Source organism: Trachurus japonicus, chromosome 6 (genome assembly GCF_045865225.1).
Source record: "Trachurus japonicus isolate A0001 chromosome 6, Traja_1.0".
NCBI classification, from domain to species: domain Eukaryota; kingdom Metazoa; phylum Chordata; class Actinopteri; order Carangiformes; family Carangidae; genus Trachurus; species Trachurus japonicus.
The window spans coordinates 33,805,823-33,825,531 of record NC_140912.1 but is presented as its reverse complement, the minus strand read 5'-3'; the positions used below and the strand labels follow the sequence as shown (position 1 = coordinate 33,825,531).

Here is a 19,709-nt window from a genome sequence, read left to right as displayed (position 1 = left end):
GATTTGATACATTTATGGTCTGGAAAAATATGTAAAATGGAAACTATTGTATGGAAAAATATTTATGCTTCCAAGAATGTTTCCACTGCTCTATTTTCTAAAACAATAAAATTTTGAATATCCAAAAAAGAAATGGATAGATCTTGTTTTTCAAAATGTTTGACAGAAGCGTAAATGTTAAGTATGCTAATCAAAGGAAGAAAATTAAATTCATCAGTCACTGTTTGTGGTTATAGATCATGTTTGGAGTGAAAGACCTGTCTCTGGGGTCAGTGAACACACCATGGCATTAGTTACAGAGCTCTGTCTCCACCTGCAGGACGACGACACACACTGCAGCTCAGACTGAGGGGAAACTCTGACTTTAACAGAAAAACATCATAAAGTGAAGTTCAATAAAAATGTTTAGCTCTTTTTATAATTTTTATTTGCAAGACTTTGTCAATGTGACATTAACATCTTTGAACATACAGCAGGTTTATTTATTTTATTTATTTATTTATTCATGAACTCAGTTTGTGTTACTGTGGTTCCTCTGGATGAAAAACTCCTCTCACACTGATCCGCCTCAGCTCTCCTGTGCTCCATCTAGTGGTCGACAGCCTGTACTGCAGCTCCAGTTTTTCTGGAACCTGTGTAACGAAAACTAAGCACATACTTGTGATTCCCTTTAGTCTGAAGGTTGATTTTCAGATTTTACTTACCTATAAAACTTTCCTTGTCCCTCCATTCCATTATATCTCTTCTTTTCTGTATTTTGTCCTTTTATTCTTTGCTGCTCAATTTCATCTTAAGTGTTTGTTTTGTTGTTTAGCAAATTGTTTGAAGCACTTTGTAGGTCTATCTTCATAAGAACTATACAAACAAAGTTTATACTACTACTTCAACCAACAACAGCAAAAACGTTGGTAATAATAACAACAATCATCTTTATTCTCCACAAATGTAGAAATCGTCCTTTGGCTTCACAGTCTGGTTAAAACACACAACAACATTGAACAACAAAACATTTGTAACACTAACAGATAAAGTTGTTGTGTTTGGTATTAAAGACTTTGTGCTGCAGATTTAATCACAGCAAACAGAAGTCAACTTGAAAAGATGAATTATTTCTTCACAACAACAAATCAAAGTTAATTAATAGTTCATATTTGATTTGTTGGCGATTGTCCTGTTTTTTCTTCCCTCCAGGACAAACATGAGACAGAGGAAAGACGTTGACGTTGCTGCTTCAAATAAACTGGAACCAAATGTCACTTTTCTGGCTCGAGTCCACATTTCTCTGGTTTGACGGACGAAAACATCCAGAGGCGACATTTTAGTGTAACCACATGTTCGTCCACATCAAACCTCCTCAGCACGGCCTGTAAACGTTCAACTCAGTCAGTAAAACAGACCTATGTTAATAATTCTGGGTTCATTCAGTCACTGATTTAAAGTCAATCACAACATTTACCTTGGTTCATCCCGAGGGAAACATGAATGATCAAAATGGCAGTGTAATAGAAAATTGAAAAAGTTAGCATTTTTCTGTGAGATTATCATGAACAAGCTTGTCTTGACTGTTTTGTTCTTTGCTATCACACTGAACTGTGTGAATGATGCTGTTTTGGTTACAAAGACGGGACAAACTGTGACTTTGTTAGATCTCGTCTGACTCACAGAACTGTCTTTAATCTGACACCTCCTTCACTTCTGGTCGGTCTGTGTGGAAACAAACAGGAAAACCTGGAGACGTTGTCAGTTCACGCGAGAAAGCAGAAAGCGCAGTGTGGAAATATAACGTAGTAAGTTCCATAAGAAGATGAATGTGTTGATAAGAAAAGGTCAAACATACTGTTCAGGTGCTGACATGTTTATAAAGCGACATATTACAGTCTTTAAGCTCGCTAGTTAGCCTCTGTGCTAACATCACACAAGCCACCTGTACCGAGCCAACTGTGTCACTGACCACTAGTGATGGGAATAACAGCGTCGTTAAATAAGTTCAGTAACGAGTAATCAAAAAATTTACTGTTTCTCCCGTTATAACACCATTACCGATACTGCCAATAAAAAGTTTTTTATAATAAAAAAAGTAATGTAATTGTTACTATTCCTGGAATTCAGTTGCTAACTCAGTTCCTTTTTTGTGGGAAAGTAGCTGTAACTAATTATTTTTTTAAGGTAACGTGCCCAACACTGCCGACCACTGTAGTAAAAATACCAACAGTTGTTTATCCAACCGTGACTGAGTGATGGAGAATAAACTGAATTTAAAATATTACAAATCCGACATAAAAACAAAACTCACACCTACAAGACACAGATGATCTCAAATACCAGTATAATTGTCCTTTGTTGTACTTTCTGTTTCACATCTGTCAGGGTTTGTGTGTTGTTACAATCCCGTCCAGATGTGTGTCAGGCCGAGCATCGTCACCACCGACAGGAGTGGGCGGGTCCCGTCGGGACTGCGGTTCCTCCGGGTGACGACGGCCTCCTGCAGGACGTTGAGCGTCATGACCGACCTGCACGGCTCCTCGCTGTAGCACACGCAGTCGAAGCTGCGGTCGAACTGGTTGATGTCGTCCTGCGAGAGGCCGCCGCTCACCGTCAGCGGGCCGCCGCGCCGCTGCCGCTGGATCCGGTAACGCCGCGGGTCCAGGTGCAGGAAGACGTCGTCGTCCCGGCGCTTCCTCACGCAGCGGCCTCGGCTCTGGCACAGCGCTTGGCTGCAGAGCTGCGTTGCCACGGTGACGTTGAGGATGTACGCGTTCATGACCTGCTCTAGGTGGCGCCGAGCGTCGAAGCAGGAGTCCTAGAGGATTGTGGGATGACAAAACAGTCGGTTAGTCAGTAATAGAGCACTGGAATAAGAGAGTAACGACACCACCATTGACTCCCGTGGTAAGGGTTTTGCGCCCCTAGTGGCAGGATATGGGTATTGCAAAAGCGCCCAGAAAACCCATTCACTCCGATGTATGTGTGTTGCCCACTTGCTTGTAAATTGATGAATACGGCCATGTTTTTGTTTATAGGTGTCGTGGTCATATCTTATAATTTGTTTATTACAAAATGTAGATTGAAACATTAATGTAGACAACTGTTTTTTTGTTGTTTTTTTTACTCGCCTGTGTGTTAATGTGTAATGTGTGTGTAATCTGTAAAGGGTCCTCAATGATGCTATTAACGTGGGTGATTTATAAATGTCCTTAAATTATTGAAAATACCACACTTGCTCATTCACCAACAATGCAGAGTTGTCAGTTCTTGGGCGCTTTTGCAATACCCATATTCCGCCATCAGGAGGCGCTTCCATTGGACCAATGCGTGTCGTTACTCTCTTTTCCAGTGCTATAGTCAGTAACAACGAGATGGACACACATTTTAAAAACCAGTGGGATGTAACTTTGTACCTCGTCATCTGTGACGTTCATGTCGCCCCAGGAAACGACGCCCGCGGCGCCGAGAGCAGCAGCTTCTCCAATGGTGTTGACCAGATCGAACTGCAAGAACATGACAATCAGCCAATCAAACATTCGATAAATGGATCAATCAAACTCTAGAGAGGTTTTTATTGATTCAACCGTCCTAACTTTGTGTCTAAACCCCCGTCTCTCTGACCTCGGACATGTACTCGTCAACGCTGTCCTTGTACACTGGGCGGATGTAGGCGTAGATGGGGATGGAGTAGGAGCTGTTGGGGAGCGTCGACACCCTCACGGCCTCCTGGATCCGATGGCGAACAAACAAGCGGGCCTGGTATGAGTCTCTGAGCGCCAGCTCCAGGTAGATGGAGGGAAACAGCGCCGTGGAGTCCGTCCAGAGCCACAGCAGCTCGTCGTTCCGGTCCTTCTCGATGGCGGGACACTCTCCGGTGAAGCCCGCCATGTCCTGGTTGTAGTCGTAGTTGTAGCAGTCGGGGTACAGGTAGTAGCCCCACAGCCTGTTGGGCCTCAGCTTCTTCCCGATGCGGATGGAGCGCAGGAAGTACCTCTTGGCAGCACGTTCAAACACGATCTTGGCTCGATCTTCCGCCTCATCGTCGGACAGCGTTGCGTTTTTCTTCTTCACCGTCTCTATGGAGATTTGTCGGTAGATGTCTTTGCTGCCCCAGTTTCTTGCCCACTGTGGCCTCCACTCCTCGAAGTCCAGCACAGCGAGGCCGGGCTGGTTGGCGGGGATGTAGTACTCGATGTCGTCCTCGGCCAGCTCGTGGTGCTCCTTCAGGTCTATCAGCTGGGGCAGACCCTCGTCGTACATCTCGTGGGTGTCTTCGTCCACGTAGGGGAAGAGGCCGAAGCGGTCGGTGTAGAATATGGAGATGCTCTGGTTGGTCGCCGTCTTCAACGTGCTGCTGACAAAGTGGAAGTGGGAGAGGTCGAGGGGAAGGCCGAAGCGGATGTCGCAAAGCTCGGTCGGAGCATTCCACATGAAGAGGAAGGGCTGACTGGAACGGATGGGAGGGTCTGTCCTCGGTAAGGACCAGCCGGAGTTCAGCACGGCCAACAAGACGATGAAGATAAACAAATGTTGTTTGTCATGAAGCAGCTTGAGTCGGCTCATTTTGAATCAGGAATCAGATCTGTGAGGAAACACAAACATTGAAGAAACTGAAGCTAGGAAGAGCTCATGCTGTTTCTCGGGACATTTATTTTTGGTCTCAGGTGAACAGACGTTGCCCTGATTTCATCTAGTTCATATTCTCCTTTTTAGGTTTCGTCCATTAAAGTTCCCAGAACAGCAAACACATTTTCTCTGGTTGGTTGTCACACAAAACTTCTCAATTCAGCTCCTCTAAGGTTCAAATTGTTTTTGGAAATTTAAAAGTGTTCAGAAATGGCCGTTTGTCCTGTTTGTCGCACCTCCTTCCACCAGTTTCCATTGCCGCACGAGTTTAACCGAGCAAGGAAAACAAATTTGATTGGGCGTTATCAAGCGGGCGGGATATTCAATGTTTGGGGCGGGACCTCAGTGGTGGTGGACGAGTCTCCTTGTTTTCTCAGACGTTTGATTGACGGATGACGGATCCTGATATAATTGGCTGATGAATTGGGAGCAACGTGACGCATAATTCATGCTCATGCATTATCCAAAAACTACCCCACTTTCACCCCGGATTTACTCGAAAATAGAATTTTGCACAAAGTTTGGGCTACATTATTGGTCTGATAGATGAGTGATTAGCCTACACAAAATTAATTTCTTTTCTGAATACCTTTAAGGACTAATTATAAACTATAATTTAGCTGAATCTGACACTTTACGACGTTACAGGCTCATATTGTTTTGAAAATTATGTTCAGAGACAGTGGACCTTATCGTTAGCTTTGCTAGCTGGTAGCTTTGCAGTCGCAATTTTGGTTGGTCAGTGAACACAGTCAATTTTACACCTACTAAACATAATCCATCATTCAAACTTCATTTATATGGCAACCTAAGTTGCAAGTTAAAATGCAATCCAAAGTACTTACCTACTTTGAACAACAAAAAAACGTTTTAAAAAATGGGCTTAGTTTTAGAGACCGGTGTAAAGCAGTTGCAAAAATATGTGAATAGTTGAGATTTTTTTTTATAAAGTTAAATAAAGAAAAGCGATGACACCAAAAGCACCAAATAGGCTACAGTAGAAGGATATTAGTTGAGATAAAGGTTACACAAAACCAAACAAAACACTGAGAGAAGAATACATTGTAGTAGCTGAAAACATAACATAACAGTTTTATGTTTTAGCATGTTAACTAATGATTGTGAGGGTGATGCTTTAGTGCGACCTCAATGAGCTGTCAGCATGTTCATAGACTCAGTCCAGTTTATAATGAAGCTTGTGAAAAGCAGGAACGTTTTTAATATGTGCAGCAAGGACTGAACAGAGTTAGTGGTTGTACAGCTCACCTGGTTCAGAAGAAAAGCAGATGTCTGAAGAGGTAGCAAAGAAAGAAAGAAGAGCAGCAGCTGTGACTGTCACCGCTACATGTTTAACTTAAAATGTTAGCTACATTCTGAAGTCGTCGCGGCAACAATTGTTTAAAGAAAAACAACTGTAACTTTCAAGTTCTTTTTAAATAATGCAACAAACAATTCTAGAATGAAATTGTGAATTAAAACTGCTGCAGGTTTGTGTCCATGGTGAGAAGAGGTGGGTTTCATCATTAGTGTTGTTGGTCTCAACAATTTTAATTAGTGCAAGAAAAACACCTTTCAATATTCATTTATTATTAATAACATAGTGTTTGTCAGAATCCAAAAATGAGTAAAATATTATTAAAGTTTATCAGACAGGTTAAAAATAAAACAAAATGTATTGGTTTTTGAATAAATAACGCTGAATTTAAAAAGGAAATGTAATTCTCTCCACTAAAGTAATTAATTAACTAATTAATTTCTTAGTGTATTGATAATACACTAAGAAAGCTCTTATTTAACTTGTTTTAACTTATCTGAGGTTAGCAGCTATAGATTCACTTTTACACAATACATTTCATCATGTAAGCACTGAGTTATTTACTGAAGTATTCATTTTATATGTTTGACTTTTTGACCTTTCACTACAATTTTATCTTTAAAAGATGATAATTAATAACAGTACATCATCTTAAATTCCCCACCAACACTTTGTGACATTACACACTGTTTTTATTTCCTCATTGGACGACAGAAAGTTTGAGTTCAAGTCAAAACACGGAGCAGAGAGATTCTTCATGTGGCACCAAGATTTATGTGTTTTCAATATCCTGAGGACAAACAGCTGAGTCAGGATGCTTCCTCTGAATATTTTCTTTGCTGCATAAAAACAGATAAAAACGTCTCACGCCTGATTGAGATTGTGATGTTTTATACTTTAAATAAACCACAAAGAGAAAGAGAGAGAGCGTCCAGAACCAGAAAAATCAGCTGACTGTAAAAACTTTATCTGCTTCAGTCCTATAACACTGTAAAAGACAAAATATCAACTAAGCAAAAAAAAAGAGAAAAAGTTTCACATGTGAGAGCAAAAACGCACACAAACTTTAAAGATACTAAAAGTAATCTTTAAATTTCTATCTCCCACAAAGCATGATACACCTGTATAAAGTTGTGTTTACAGTGTTTTCTGCAACTTTTAAACCCATGAAATAGAATATAAAGTGCAGATGGCTTGATTTTAAGTGTCAGCTGACAATAAACTCACAGGCCATTTAATCCTTATTGTCTGACCCACTGCACCTGTTTGTTTTATCTATTAAAACACACATAGATTGGTCATATATCTTAATCTTAACGAGGCAAACATGGCCACATGCTACAGAAACACAAACAGTATCAAAGTTTAAAGTTTTTAAAAAATATTCACATGTACAGATTTGATTGACCTACTGTTCATAAAACTGATTTATCTTTTGTTTTGTTTTTTTATTTGAATTATTTATCCGTTTTTTATTTGCACGCTGTTCAGCAGCAGCAGCAGTGGCAGCCACATGTGTGCAGATGTTGTGGTGGTGTGACTCTAGAATTGAAAGCAGACACTCTTCCAGATGCTGCTGCAGATGCTTTTCATTTTTTTTTGTTTTTTTTTCTAATTATAGCTGAACTCTGTGTCTGATCTGCTCTGACTGGACTGACTGATTGATCATAGTCTCAGTCACCTGTCGCGTTGCCTCAGCGACAGACAGATATAGACATCACACACTGTGTTAACATTAGTATCTTTACGAGGTCACGGGGTCGGATGTGTAACTGCAGTATCTTTGTCTCCGGGCAGCTTCCACACACACACACACACACACACACACACACATACACATACACACTCAGGCTGCACTTGTCCTGTCACTTTTTATGGACCCTGTCATCTTCAGCTTTCATAAAAACACCAATAAACGACTTTTAACGACTTGAGCCGAGCACCGACCTGCTGCTGCTGTGGTGGTAATGGGAGTCCAACTTTCCAACTTTGAAGCGCCGTGGAAGCTGCGACTGGTGGAAATGAATCGACTACCTGCTGCTGATGAACGCCTCGCTGCTCTGCTCAGCTCCTCTCTTTTATAAATGAGCCGTCACACACTTGTGGGAACTTGTCAGAAAGCTCAGAGATCAGCCGCCCCGAGCTCTTCTGCTTTTAACTGGGATGTCCCCTCCTCCTCCTCCCCTTCCTCCCCCTCCTCCTCTTCCTCCATGCTTGGAGGAAGACATGCGAGGAAGCTGCAGGAGGGGGGGACGCATGATGTGTGGACACAGATCTCAGGCCTGTGTGTCCGGACACGCTGAGGAATGCAGCAGCAGCAGCAGCAGCAGCAGCAGCTTGAGCTGGGTCAGCTGCATGTGGCTGTTGGAAATGTACCGGCTTGGTTTCACCATCAGGAGGTGAATCATGGGCCGAGCAGGATGAACTGGTTGAATCACTGATTATCAACCTGCTGCTGACTTACAGTAATGTCCACTGGTTTTCTACTGGATTCTATTAAAGGAGAGTTTCCACTGACTCACAGTGACTGAAGGGCTCAGTTAAAACCACAACAGTCACCGTCCATACAGACACACACTCTGGGCCACGCTGCAGGTGCCAGCTGTTGTTTTTTTTTTCTTTTTTCTTTTACTGAATTTGGAAAATCCAGTTTTTCATACTGTGCACCTGCAACTTGGATTATGATGAAATTTACCTCATTTTTATTAGATGATTTAAATCCCTAATCTTATTTTATTTTACCAACTGTTCCTGCTTTCGGTCAAAATATGGTTTTTAATTTGTTTCAAATTTGAACTTTTACTTCTCTCTTTATTTTAATAATAGAATAACAGAATACTTTATTTAATCCCCGAGGGGAAATTTACAATGTCACAAGCAGCAGCAAAGACAATGGAGACGAACAACACAGATCATGAAACACTGAAGTAAAATACATAAAAATTAAATACTCTAATTATTACATTCTTATTACACTCTGAGTGGAGGTTAACAAATGAATGAATAAATGAATGAATCTTGTCAGTAGTGACACAGTATTAATCATTAGTTAATCATTATTAAATCCCAAATTCATAATTTCATTCGTCCTACCCTGATACTAATTAGTCTGTAATTTTGTAAACAATATACATATATTAGGTTACCATACATGTATAAATGGTTGGTGAGTAGATGTCTCAAGCACAGAATTTCAGTACTGACTTTTACTTTTATAAAACATCTCACTGACAGTTTATTTCTAAATCAGCATCAATGTTCATAATCATTTACTGACACTTTATTAATGATCTTATGAGCCACCGGGTAAAGAAGTCAAAATAAAACCAGAGGATATAAAAGTGACAAATTAAGCATCAAGTCAAACACTAACCCTGAATGAATTGTCTTGAACTTTGACCTCACCTATTGCTCCGACACTTTTGGCCTCTTAAGCACCTGGAGAGAAGATGTGACCTGAGTCAGGAAGTGTTGTCGTGACCTTTGAACTCACTTTCTTTTCCCTTTTTTTTTCCTTCTTCAGAACAGGCTCGTGTTCTTCAGGTGTTCACAACTGGCCAAATCTGTTTACACACTGTGCATGTTAATATCACACTACAAAAACTCAAAATCTTACCAAGAATATTTGTCTTATTTCTAGTCAAAACAAATCTCATTATACATAAGACTCATCCCATAAAAAGTAGCTTGTTTTTAGACAGTTTTACTTATTTCAAGCATATTTTCACTTCAAATAATTACAAAAATCTGATAGTGGAGCTATCAAGTTTTTCTTTCTTATTACAAGCAAAATAAACTTCCTTTTACTGGCAGATCTTTCTACTTACTACTACTTTACTTATTTTAAGTGAAAATTTGTTTGAAAGAAGTGAAAATGATCTTAAAACAAGTACATTTTTACGTGATGAGTCTTGTTTTAAGTGGAAAGAGATTAGTTTTGGACTAGAAATGAGACATTTTGACAAGAAATAAGACAAATATTCTTGGAAAGATTTTGAGTTTTTGCAGTGGGAGGTGTTAATGAGTTAAATCTGATCCCATGAAACTGGTCTGAAGGCCTTAACTTAATTTACATTTCTATCCAACTACTGCAGCAGATGATAAAATCATAACGCTGTAGGAACAACACGAGCTTAGGGCAGGTCCAGGTGCAGGTACCAAATAATTATGGGAAATAAAAAACAACCTGTAGGACTGAGAATCATCGCAGACAGTTTTCCCAAACGGGTATATCTTCTTTTTACCAACGTCATGGTTTGTCACTCTGGACACATTCCCTTCATCCTTCCTAGAAAAACTCACCCGCCTCCATGGAACCATCACCGAGTCAACGAGTCCAGTCAGACGTTTGAAAAACACCGGATGACAAATCATCACTCATCGGTCCCTGTATCACACTGACCGACCTTTGACCCCACCTCACCCCGGCACTCTGTGTTCTTCAGTCAAACTGAGACTTACATAATGTCTGAACATTATTACCGGTGTGTTGATTTGATTGAACAGTGACACACCCACATGGAGACGATCCATCATCACTAAACGGTGCTAATTACTCCAGAACATTTCCTGCTGAGACAAGTCGAAGTGTCGACACTGAGAAACATCTGTCACTCTCACGAGAACACTAATTATTCATTTTATTCGCCAAATCTTAAAGTCAATAAAAACAGTAGAACCAGCATATTGTATACAACCAAAATCATATTCAAACCATTTTTCTGATAATGAGACCAAAACACTGAAGTCAGGGTTGTAGAATTTCTGTTATCAGAGGTCGTTCGGTGTGTTTTATGAAAAAGAAACACAAAAATAGAAGTAAAAGCAAAAGAATAAAACAGTAAAAACACAGATTATAAAATGTGGTAATACCCCAACAAAGTGTGAGATGAAAAATGTTATGAAAAGAATAGAAAACAGAACAGATTTCAGAATAAAACACTCTGAAAAACCAAATCCTGCTAATTATTGGATGGAGGGTTGAGGTGATGGTGGGCGGGGCTTGGTGACTGCTTTGTTGTGACATCACAAAGTGACCGGAAGTCCTGACAGCTGGTTTTATGGCTCAGATGTCATTTAGCCTATAGTAAACATCTACCTTTATACTGTATGGAGCTTTAACACAAATAAATGTCTTTATACAGTACTGGAGCTTTGTTCAGTGCAGTTTGTTCAACCAAAGAAAATGCTAAACATTGTTTTTTGCAAAGCTTTTATTGAGCCACCTTTTAGTTCTTTGATTTAAAATTCAAATTAAATTATTATTTCATTGTAGAAAGACAATTATGTCCCTTTTAATGATGTGACCTGCAAAATATAAATTAAATTCTGCATTAAATCTCAATTTTTTTCAATAATTCAACATTGCTGATTTATTTATTGGATCAAATTACAGACTGTAGTCTTAATTGCATTAATGATGCAATCGAATCATAAACAGGAAGTTGCTCTCTGACACATTAAACCCAGATGAGTTTGATCTTGGTTGGATACAGCAGTTTGGCTGAGCAGCTGGACCCAGCGTAGCACTGACAGGTGAAGCTTTCAGCCCAGGCGTTGAGGTCGGCGGCGGACGGTAGACCGATCGCCACGTACTTCCTGTCGGCCCGCAGCAGGCTGAAGTGGGCGGGGTTCAGGTGCAGGTAGTGGGAGGAGTCGTACGTCTTCCTGACACAGCGGCCCTTCCCCTGGCACAGGGCCTCGCTGCACAGCATGGCGGCCGCCGTCACGTTAGCGATGTACGGGTTGACGGTGGAGGCCAGGTACTCGGACAGAGACTGACAGGCGGCCTGCAGGAAGTGGCAATAAATAAAGAGGCATGAAACGGCAGAAAATCTGCAACAGTTATTCCACACATCTGTTCGCAGAGATAAGAAAAATACTTCAGAGTCACGACCGACAGTTCCTCCTGGAACAGGAAACATAGTCGGTTTAATGGTTTTACTAATTAACGCCCGGCCGTCTGAGTTCCTGTTTCCAGCTCTGTGAAGGAGTGTGATGCATTTACTGTCACGGCTAAAAAGTTACACATCAACAACATGTCCCGTAGTGACTGGGAGCGGACCAGTCCACCCAGTGAAGCAGATGTTACCTTGTTGTTGTAGTCTTTGGTCCCTCCCCACATCACGACACCTGAAGCTCCCAGAGCAGCCGACTCCCCGACGGTACTCACCAGGTCCATCTGAGAGACAAATAAACAACAACACATCATTATTAAGATTCATATCAGTTCGTCAGACATTTTGTTTTAGGTTTATAGGAGGTCATTTAGATCAAAAATGTACTTGAAACTTCCTGTTGGTTCTTTGTACTTAACATGCAGTGCATTGAAGATGGGTAAATGGGATTTAAGTCATCAATTATATAGGAGCCTGATCTGAGTCATATATTATTGTTACAATGTATTAACAAGAAAACCTTTCACAAGAATATTTTTAGTAAATAAAAACAGTAAATAAATGCAAAATATTGCTATTGCATAAAGCAAAGAAATTGGTTCCATAGTTATTATTTTATATAACAGGCTTTTTATAACAGGCAAACAATTCACATAATTCAAATAACTAAACTTGTCGGTTTATTCCTGTTCAGAATGAATCATGCAGAAATGACATGATTGTTCTTTGGCTTTAAATATAAAGTTAAATATCGTCTACATAGGTGAACATCGGCTGAAATGCACAAAATCATTATAATAATCATCATATTGTTAAGTTTCTTTATCCAGAGATACAGTAAATTAGGTTTGATGTTGTGCTAGTTGGTGACTGAAAAATGACCAATGACAGATCTGTAGGCAGGATGTGATGTCATCTACCTGATAAGTCTAAGGTGAGACGTTTGCACCTGCTCGACCTGATTTGCAATTCGACACATTTAGGCTACTCATGTGACTTGGACAGATGTTAAAAGAATAGTTCACCCAAAAATCAAATTGCACTCATTATCTACTCACCCTCATGTCGACTAAGGGCTGGGAGAAGTTTCGTAACAAAAAGACACACCAAAAAACATCCAAATACCTCCATGCTGCACGTATGTAATGGCTTAATCCAAATCTCGCGAGATTTGGACGGACCAGGAAGAGGAGCTTCCGTTACAAACAAGCTTGAAATATAGACTTATTGTAATTTTTTTCGGAACAATTTCACCTTTCGGGGCTTCAATACAAGGCAGACATTACATACGAGCAGCATGGAGGTATTTGGATGTTTTTTGTTGTGTCTTTTTGTTACGAAGACAGTTGGTATCCATTTGCAACCGTTATATGGACATGCACTGCTACGCCGAGACCCCCTGTAACTCAGAGAAGCCACGGAGGACTTCGGATTTCAATTTTGAGTGAACTATTCCTCTAAGTTCATGACTAGACTCACCAGACTCTGGAACTGCTTGGTCTGATCCCGGTACAGAGGCCTGGAGTAGACGTAGACCGGCACCGTGTACGGACGCTTCGGCATCGCCGCCACCCTCAGCGCCTCCTGGACGCGGTTGCGGACAAACATGGCGGCAAGGGGGGAGTTCCTCAGGCCCTGGTGGAGGTAGACGGAGGGGAAGAGGGCGGTGCTGCGCTCCCACAGCCACAACATCTGGTTGTTCTGCTTCTGGGTCTTGGCGGAGCACTTCCCCGTGTAGTTGGGTTTGTTCCAGCCGTAGTTGAAGCAGTCGGGGAACAGGTAGAAGCCCCAGCGGCGGCTCGGACGCTCGCCGATGCCGAGGCCGATGGTCTTCTCCATGAAGCGGCGGCTGGCCTGCTGGAACTCGCTCTTGGCCAGTTTGTGGATTTCTTTAGATGATGAAAACGGCGACACCTGCAAGGCGTGGGCGATGGACAGCTTCCGGTAGATACGTTTGGATCCCCAGTTCTGCGCCCACAGCGGGCGCCAGGACTCCCAGTCGATGACAACCAGCCCCGGAGAGGAATCCTGGGAGATGTAGCGGTTTATCTGCCCCTGGGCCTTGGTCAGATGCTCCGTCAGGTTGCCGTTTTGAGGGACCCCGCCTTGGTAGATCTTACGCCTGATGGTGTCGACCATTGGGTAGAGGCCGAGGCGGTCTTGGTAGAAGATGGTGAGGAACTGACCGGGGGTGTTGGCGGGTGTGGTCACCGCCTGGAAGGCCGCGGTGTCCAGCGGGATGCGGAGCTGTTGACACTGGTCGGTGGGGGCGTTCCATATCGCCAAGAAGGGGTGGTCATGGATCAGAGGCGGCTCGGTGTTGGGTAAAGTGACACCGGTGGTGACAGATAGAATGACAGAGAGGGTGAGGCAGGAGAGGAAGGACATGGACATCATGGTCGCTGTGGACGAATAGAAGAAAAACAACATAGTAGATGTGATTTCACAGAGACATGACAGAGTTTATGGTCTGGGTCCTTGGACATCCACCATTTCCCAACAATTAGCACCAAGTGCAGAATGTATTAAAGTTGCAATTAGGAAAATATTGAACCTGTGAAACAAAGGTCACCCAATTGTTTGATGTCTGCCCTTTTTTGTCCATTTTTGATGTAGATGTATAATCATAATAATAAATAAGGACGATTATTTGACTTAAATGTTTCACTTGTTTGCAGACGATGCTGTTGCATTTGTACCATTTTCAAACCTTTAATAGTAGGAGGAATATAACCAGGGGTGCACATGACTGGTACACAGGTATGCATGCACGACAAAAAGGAGGAATGCATAACGTCACCTGTGTCACCACAGACTTTTGCATACAGTCGCTAAAAAAAACTGAAAGAAATGACAGCGCTGCGCTCTCCGGCCATCTCACTTGCAGCTGACCGAGCTGTCTGAGTAGCTCTGCTGTTCCTCTCTCTTTAGCCTGGTGTTTGGCTGCACTTTGCATAAAAAGAGTTGAAGATGTTAAAATCTAACCACCATCTGGCACTGATCAGCTGATCCAGAACACAGTGGATGTGGCGCTGCACAGCCGTAGCAGCGTGTGTGTTTTTTATAGCAGAAAAAACAAGCATTGCCGATCGTCCTCTCAATCGCCTAAAGAGGATCCGGTTGCCGATTGGCACAAGCCTGGTCACAGACCTATCATAATGATTTAACTTACCTTCAAAACAAGGTTACAAAGTGCTTATCAATAAATATAATTGAAATACCTAAAAATACAATATCATTGGAATACAGGAATACAGAATAAAAAACTAAGGCTGGATTGCACCAACAAGGTTTAACTTTAAAACCAGATTAAATCATGGTTTAAGTTTAAATTCTGTTGCACTAAACTTTAAACCTAGTTCAAAATTAAGACAGATTAGATTTAAACCTCCCTTTAAACCTCAGTTTAATTTTTACTCTAAACTAAGTTTAATTTTAATCCTGTTGCACCAGAACTTTAAACTCCAGTTTAAACTGTGATCTAGGGTTAATTTTAAACTGACAGTGGAGGAGGTTTAATTTTTTCAATGGCTGCATTTTTGAGCTGGAGTGAGCAAAATTATGAAGTTCCTTGAGGAAAATTGAGAGACAGGCAGCTCTGTCTCTCAATTTTCTCTCTTTTGCTTTGTTTTGTTGCGCACAGAGACGTTTCTGGGCGGAGAGAGACAGTGTTTTCTCTGACAGAGCTCAGGTGAAGCTACTGCAGCCGAGTAGAAGGCTCAGGGCTGCTAGCTGCACTAGCTGTCTCTGATGCTAACGAGTGCTAGCACGTCTCTCCCTCTCTCTCTCAGCAGCAGTCAGGAGGACAAAAGAAAGAAGTACAGTCTGAGTGAAGCGCTGGAGCTGCAGACCGATTCCTGACCGTCACTGACAACTAAAGCCTCGACTGGTAACAAGTATGAGGACCGTTGTGGGGAGCTAGCTCGATGCTAAATCCGGCTAGTGGTAGTGGTTAGCATCCACCGCTAACACCGTCTTCCCAGCTCGGCTCTCCTGTTTAAAAAACAAAACAAAACCAGAGGCTTCTGGTGTTGGTGATGGCGGGTATCGGCCCAGACTGTATTTCGTTTCCTCTGCGGTCTTGATTGCTGCTGTCAGTGGCAGGAGGCTAGTCTACACAGTTGAGCCCGCCCAGCTTGAATGTTTTGTTTACAAACTGCAACGAACAAAACTCCATTTCGCATATTTAATTAGTTTCCTTTATACACACTTGTCCCTACTGATTTAAATCAGTTTAAATTCAGTTTAAATTCAGTTAAACTGAGTTTTACTAAACTGAGATTAATTTTAAATGGTGCAACAGAGCTCTGCTTAATTTTAAACATGGATTAACTCATTTTAAACTGAGTTTTACTAATCTCTGATTAGAGCTAATCTTAGATTAAATTAAACCTTGTTGGTGCAATCCAGCCTAAAAGAGTAACATAATTAAGAAAACAGAGTCAGTTTAAAAAATAAAGGCCAGAAGATAACAGTGAGTTTTAAGAAGTGATTTAAAAGAGGACACTGAGTTTGCCACTGCTGAGGGGCCCGGGCAGCAAAGGCCCGGTCCCCCGATGTGGTCACTTCTCTCTCTCTCTCTCTCAGCTGAATGTGATGGTGTCAAATTGTTCACTGTAATTTTTTATGCAACTGATGCTGCTAGCTGTAAATCTACAACTACAAATAATTAAGAAAATTAAAAAAGATCATGTTTTTTATAATCTCACAACTGTTAGCATTGTAATCCCACAAATCAATACAACAGAAAAAGAATAAAAAATATCTAGTTTCAGATTCTCACATTTCCCAAAGACTCAAGATTTTTGTTCTCGCCTCATAATCAGAATAGTTTTTAACGATCTAATCAAAGATTAATTGTACAAAATCAATCTCACAGTTCTTGTATTATCTGACAGGTGAGATTTGAATTTTAACTATTTTTGCATGATTTCCATATCATCAGTTCCTACCGTCCGTTGTCTTCAGTCTCCTCTGAACGACTGTTGATCGTTTCTGAACTTCTCTGTATCTCATTTTTTTGCTGTTTCATGTGTCGGAGGAAACTGATCGATCGTTATCTGATCAACGTCCTGATGTCTGGGCCGGACCTGTCGCTCAGTTGGTCGTTGCATTGAGGCCATTTTTGGAGATTTTAATATTTTATTGTTATAGTTGTAGTTTTGTTTACTTTAATTTGTTTTATCACTTTTCTTTTTGTGTTTAGGGTCAAAATCAGTTTGACTAATGACAAAGAAACAAATCTCATCAAATCAATAGGGGAGAGTGGGGTAATTTGTGCCATGGGGCAAGTAGTTCCACCCCTGTTATCTAGAAAACCATAGAAGAAGTTGGTCCTGTGACCACATATTTTTGAAGGGGCATCCATTTCACTCATCCTATCAAGAAGGGAGACACATGGCTTGAGAGAAAAGCACATTTATGTTCAAAAAACAAGTTTTTGCCCTCCAAAGTAAAATTTATATGATCAAGGTTTTTTGATTGCCGTGTTTGAACAATTATAGATAACTTTGAAAACAGTTCACACATGTTTTAGTGCTTTATTAAGCTACACCATGAGTCTATACAGTTAGCATGATGCCAGCTCAAAACAGCTGGGGAATCATTTTTTCTCAAAATGCTGGGCTTGGGGTAATTTGTGCCAAAGGGCCTGGGTTAAGTTGTGCCAGTGGCAGTGCTGTCTGTGTATAGGAGAAACATGGCAGTGGGCACGGATTTGCTTGAAACTTAACATGTGTGATGAGGGACCGCCCCTGAACACACCTGCCCAGTCTGGTTGTGCTCGTAGCCTGGTGGATGAACAAAACATTGCATTTCTTTGCGCCACAGCCCCCAGCGTGCCTCAGGCCTCCGCGACTGCATGGGGACAAGCGAGGGCCCGATCATCGCCGCTTCTGGCTTTCATTTTGTATTGAATGTCTTGCTTTTATATAGCATTAACATTTGTGAGATTAAAATGATCTGTTTTACTTCAATTATCAATGGCACAATTTACCCCAGTGTATTCTCTCTAATGGCACAACTTACCCCGCACCGGGGGCAAGTTGTGCCAGAATTTTTTTTTTTTTTCTAAAGCTATATTTCTGAAACGGTTGATTTAAGATTCAAAGTGATTGTTCCCAGGGATGCACAACATCCTAAACTATATGTACATATATTAGTTGGGGGCATTATTATAATCCCCTTGCTTTAAAGGCAGTTTAAGTAAAAATTGGCACTACTTACCCCGCTCTCCCCTATGTCAAAAATATGTCAAAAAGATGAAGAAAGAAACGTGTGGAAAGATGCTAAATTATTTTAAGGGTATGTTCTGAGGATTGCACCAGAACAGTGTCTGTGTTTGACTTTTAGTTTTCTAGTGATGAAACGTTCAGGTTTTCAGATGTGTGGTATTTTTTGATGCATCATCGTTGCTGAGAAAACAGAGGCTTCGTTCACACCTCTAACTTTTTTTCTGCCCTCAGTATGTGGACATGCCGCTGCGATCTGTTACACACTTGTTGCTGTATGAGGAAAGAGTAAAGTGACCTTGAAGTTTTTTTGAGGTTCAGCTCAGTTTCCACAGTTTCTGTGTTTTTTTTACACAGATCAAAAAATAAACTATAAAACTCAGGTGTACTGAAGAAAAGTCTTTATTTGCAGTGCATTTACATTCAGGTGACATTTTCCATTTGTTGCATAGTCATTGTTGCATATTTGGTAACGGACTGGAAGCACCGACAAACACATGATCAGTTGTCAGTTCTGTGGGGTGTTTTTTTTGCAGGAGCTGAGACATTTTATTTTTTGCTCTGTGGCCAGAAGTCGACATTGAAGAAACATAAAACCACAGAGAACTGCTGAGTCATGTGTCCATGAATGTACAGTATGTGCCATAGTTTGCATCCTGTTCAGTGTTTTCTCACAACTACAGTACATTACATCGGCTTCAGAGATGCCAGCTGGTCATCAGCCACACTGAGATGAAATAAAAAACCACAAACTGAAACCATTAAATTCAAATGAATCACTGAAAAACAGATCTGATCCTTTAAAGTTAGGATGTTTTTAGTGTAATAAACCCAAGACAAATGACAGAAAAGATACAGATACAAAATATGATTTAAGTCAAAGCACCCATGAGTCCAATAAGCTGAAATGTCAGCAGCAATACAAAGAATACATGATTTATATTTAGGGAAATTACAGCTCATTGTTGAGAAAGGAAACAGGCTTCAAACAGGAAGTCAGATCTGATCTTAGTCATTTTATCCGCACTGTATTGGCCCCTGTTGTTTCCACTGAAAGGCTTGACTGTTTGTCCACAAAATAAACTATAGATCTAAACAGATGTTTCTGTAGTGATGCTCAGGCCACAGTTTAACAGATCCTTTACATTTATTAATCAACGTTCATGCTCGGACTGGTGCAGTTGTCGGTTGAAGACACAGTGCAGATTGTTGTAGAGGTCAAACACACTTTACCTGGTTGAGCTGTACAATGACAATGACAACTGAACAGTCATCTACGGACAGGTCCAACCTCTTTAAAGGCAAACTGGCAAATTCCTCTCTACATGAAGATACCATGAGTTTATTTCATCCTGAACAGAGACCAAAGTAACCACTGTTTTGGAAACTCTATTCTTCATATCTATCGTAGGCTAATGCATGCAAATGTTTGTGCTGCTGTTGCCAAAATGATAAATGTGTTCAGCAAATGTTGCAACTGCTAAAAGGTAAACTGTCAACAATTGATGATATCACAGAAATGCTAACAGTGGCTAAAGGTTGTGGCTAGATTTCTTTCTGTTAGGAAAACTTTCAGTTTTTGGTTTACAGAACTTTTTTTTGGTGTTTCATTTGTTTGTTTGCTTTTTACACCTTTGTTACCTTGTATACAGCTGC

The 19,709-nt window shown here is 41.0% G+C and overlaps 2 protein-coding genes across 3 annotated transcripts; both read right to left on the bottom strand.

Moving 5' to 3' along the window:
• Positions 1–2,307: 2,307 nt before the first annotated feature.
• On the bottom strand, positions 2,308–5,914 carry LOC146986531 (hyaluronidase sv-hya-like). The gene is made up of 4 exons (XM_085780286.1): positions 5,878–5,914; positions 3,607–4,567; positions 3,399–3,488; positions 2,308–2,800 (listed from the first exon to the last, which is right to left on the bottom strand). The coding sequence occupies exons 2-4, from the start codon at positions 4,546–4,548 to the stop codon at positions 2,381–2,383; spliced, it is 1,452 nt and encodes a 483-aa protein (XP_085636412.1). The 5' UTR covers positions 4,549–4,567; positions 5,878–5,914; the 3' UTR covers positions 2,308–2,380.
• Positions 5,915–11,130: 5,216 nt separating this feature from the next.
• LOC146986530 (hyaluronidase-like) lies at positions 11,131–16,855 on the bottom strand. Of its 2 annotated transcripts, XM_085780275.1 has the most exons (5): positions 16,776–16,855; positions 15,787–15,788; positions 13,303–14,225; positions 12,018–12,107; positions 11,131–11,715 (listed from the first exon to the last, which is right to left on the bottom strand). In XM_085780275.1, exons 1-5 carry the CDS (start codon positions 16,853–16,855, stop codon positions 11,386–11,388), a joined length of 1,425 nt encoding a protein of 474 aa, XP_085636401.1. In that variant the 3' UTR covers positions 11,131–11,385. The 2 variants fall into 2 exon arrangements, with proteins under 2 accessions (XP_085636401.1, XP_085636400.1); XM_085780274.1 differs by lacking the exons at positions 15,787–15,788; positions 16,776–16,855 and having other exon boundaries at positions 13,303–14,257.
• Positions 16,856–19,709: the final 2,854 nt, after the last annotated feature.

What these genes read in the sequence shown, in the direction of transcription:
- LOC146986530 (XM_085780275.1), bottom strand. Translation starts at nt 16,855, where the DNA reads ATGAAACAGCAAAAAAATGAGATACAGAGAAGTTCAGAAACGATCAAC. An exon ending in CCAAGCAGTTCCAGAGTCTG is followed by an intron (nt 12,108 to 13,302) that starts GTGAGTCTAGTC and finishes TTTGTCTCTCAG; the next exon opens with ATGGACCTGGTGAGTACCGT. An exon ending in CCAAAGACTACAACAACAAG is followed by an intron (nt 11,716 to 12,017) that starts GTAACATCTGCT and finishes CACTTCCTGCAG; the next exon opens with GCCGCCTGTCAGTCTCTGTC.
- LOC146986531 (XM_085780286.1), bottom strand. Translation starts at nt 4,548, where the DNA reads ATGAGCCGACTCAAGCTGCTTCATGACAAACAACATTTGTTTATCTTC. An exon ending in TTGACGAGTACATGTCCGAG is followed by an intron (nt 3,489 to 3,606) that starts GTCAGAGAGACG and finishes ATGTTCTTGCAG; the next exon opens with TTCGATCTGGTCAACACCAT. An exon ending in TGAACGTCACAGATGACGAG is followed by an intron (nt 2,801 to 3,398) that starts GTACAAAGTTAC and finishes ACAATCCTCTAG; the next exon opens with GACTCCTGCTTCGACGCTCG.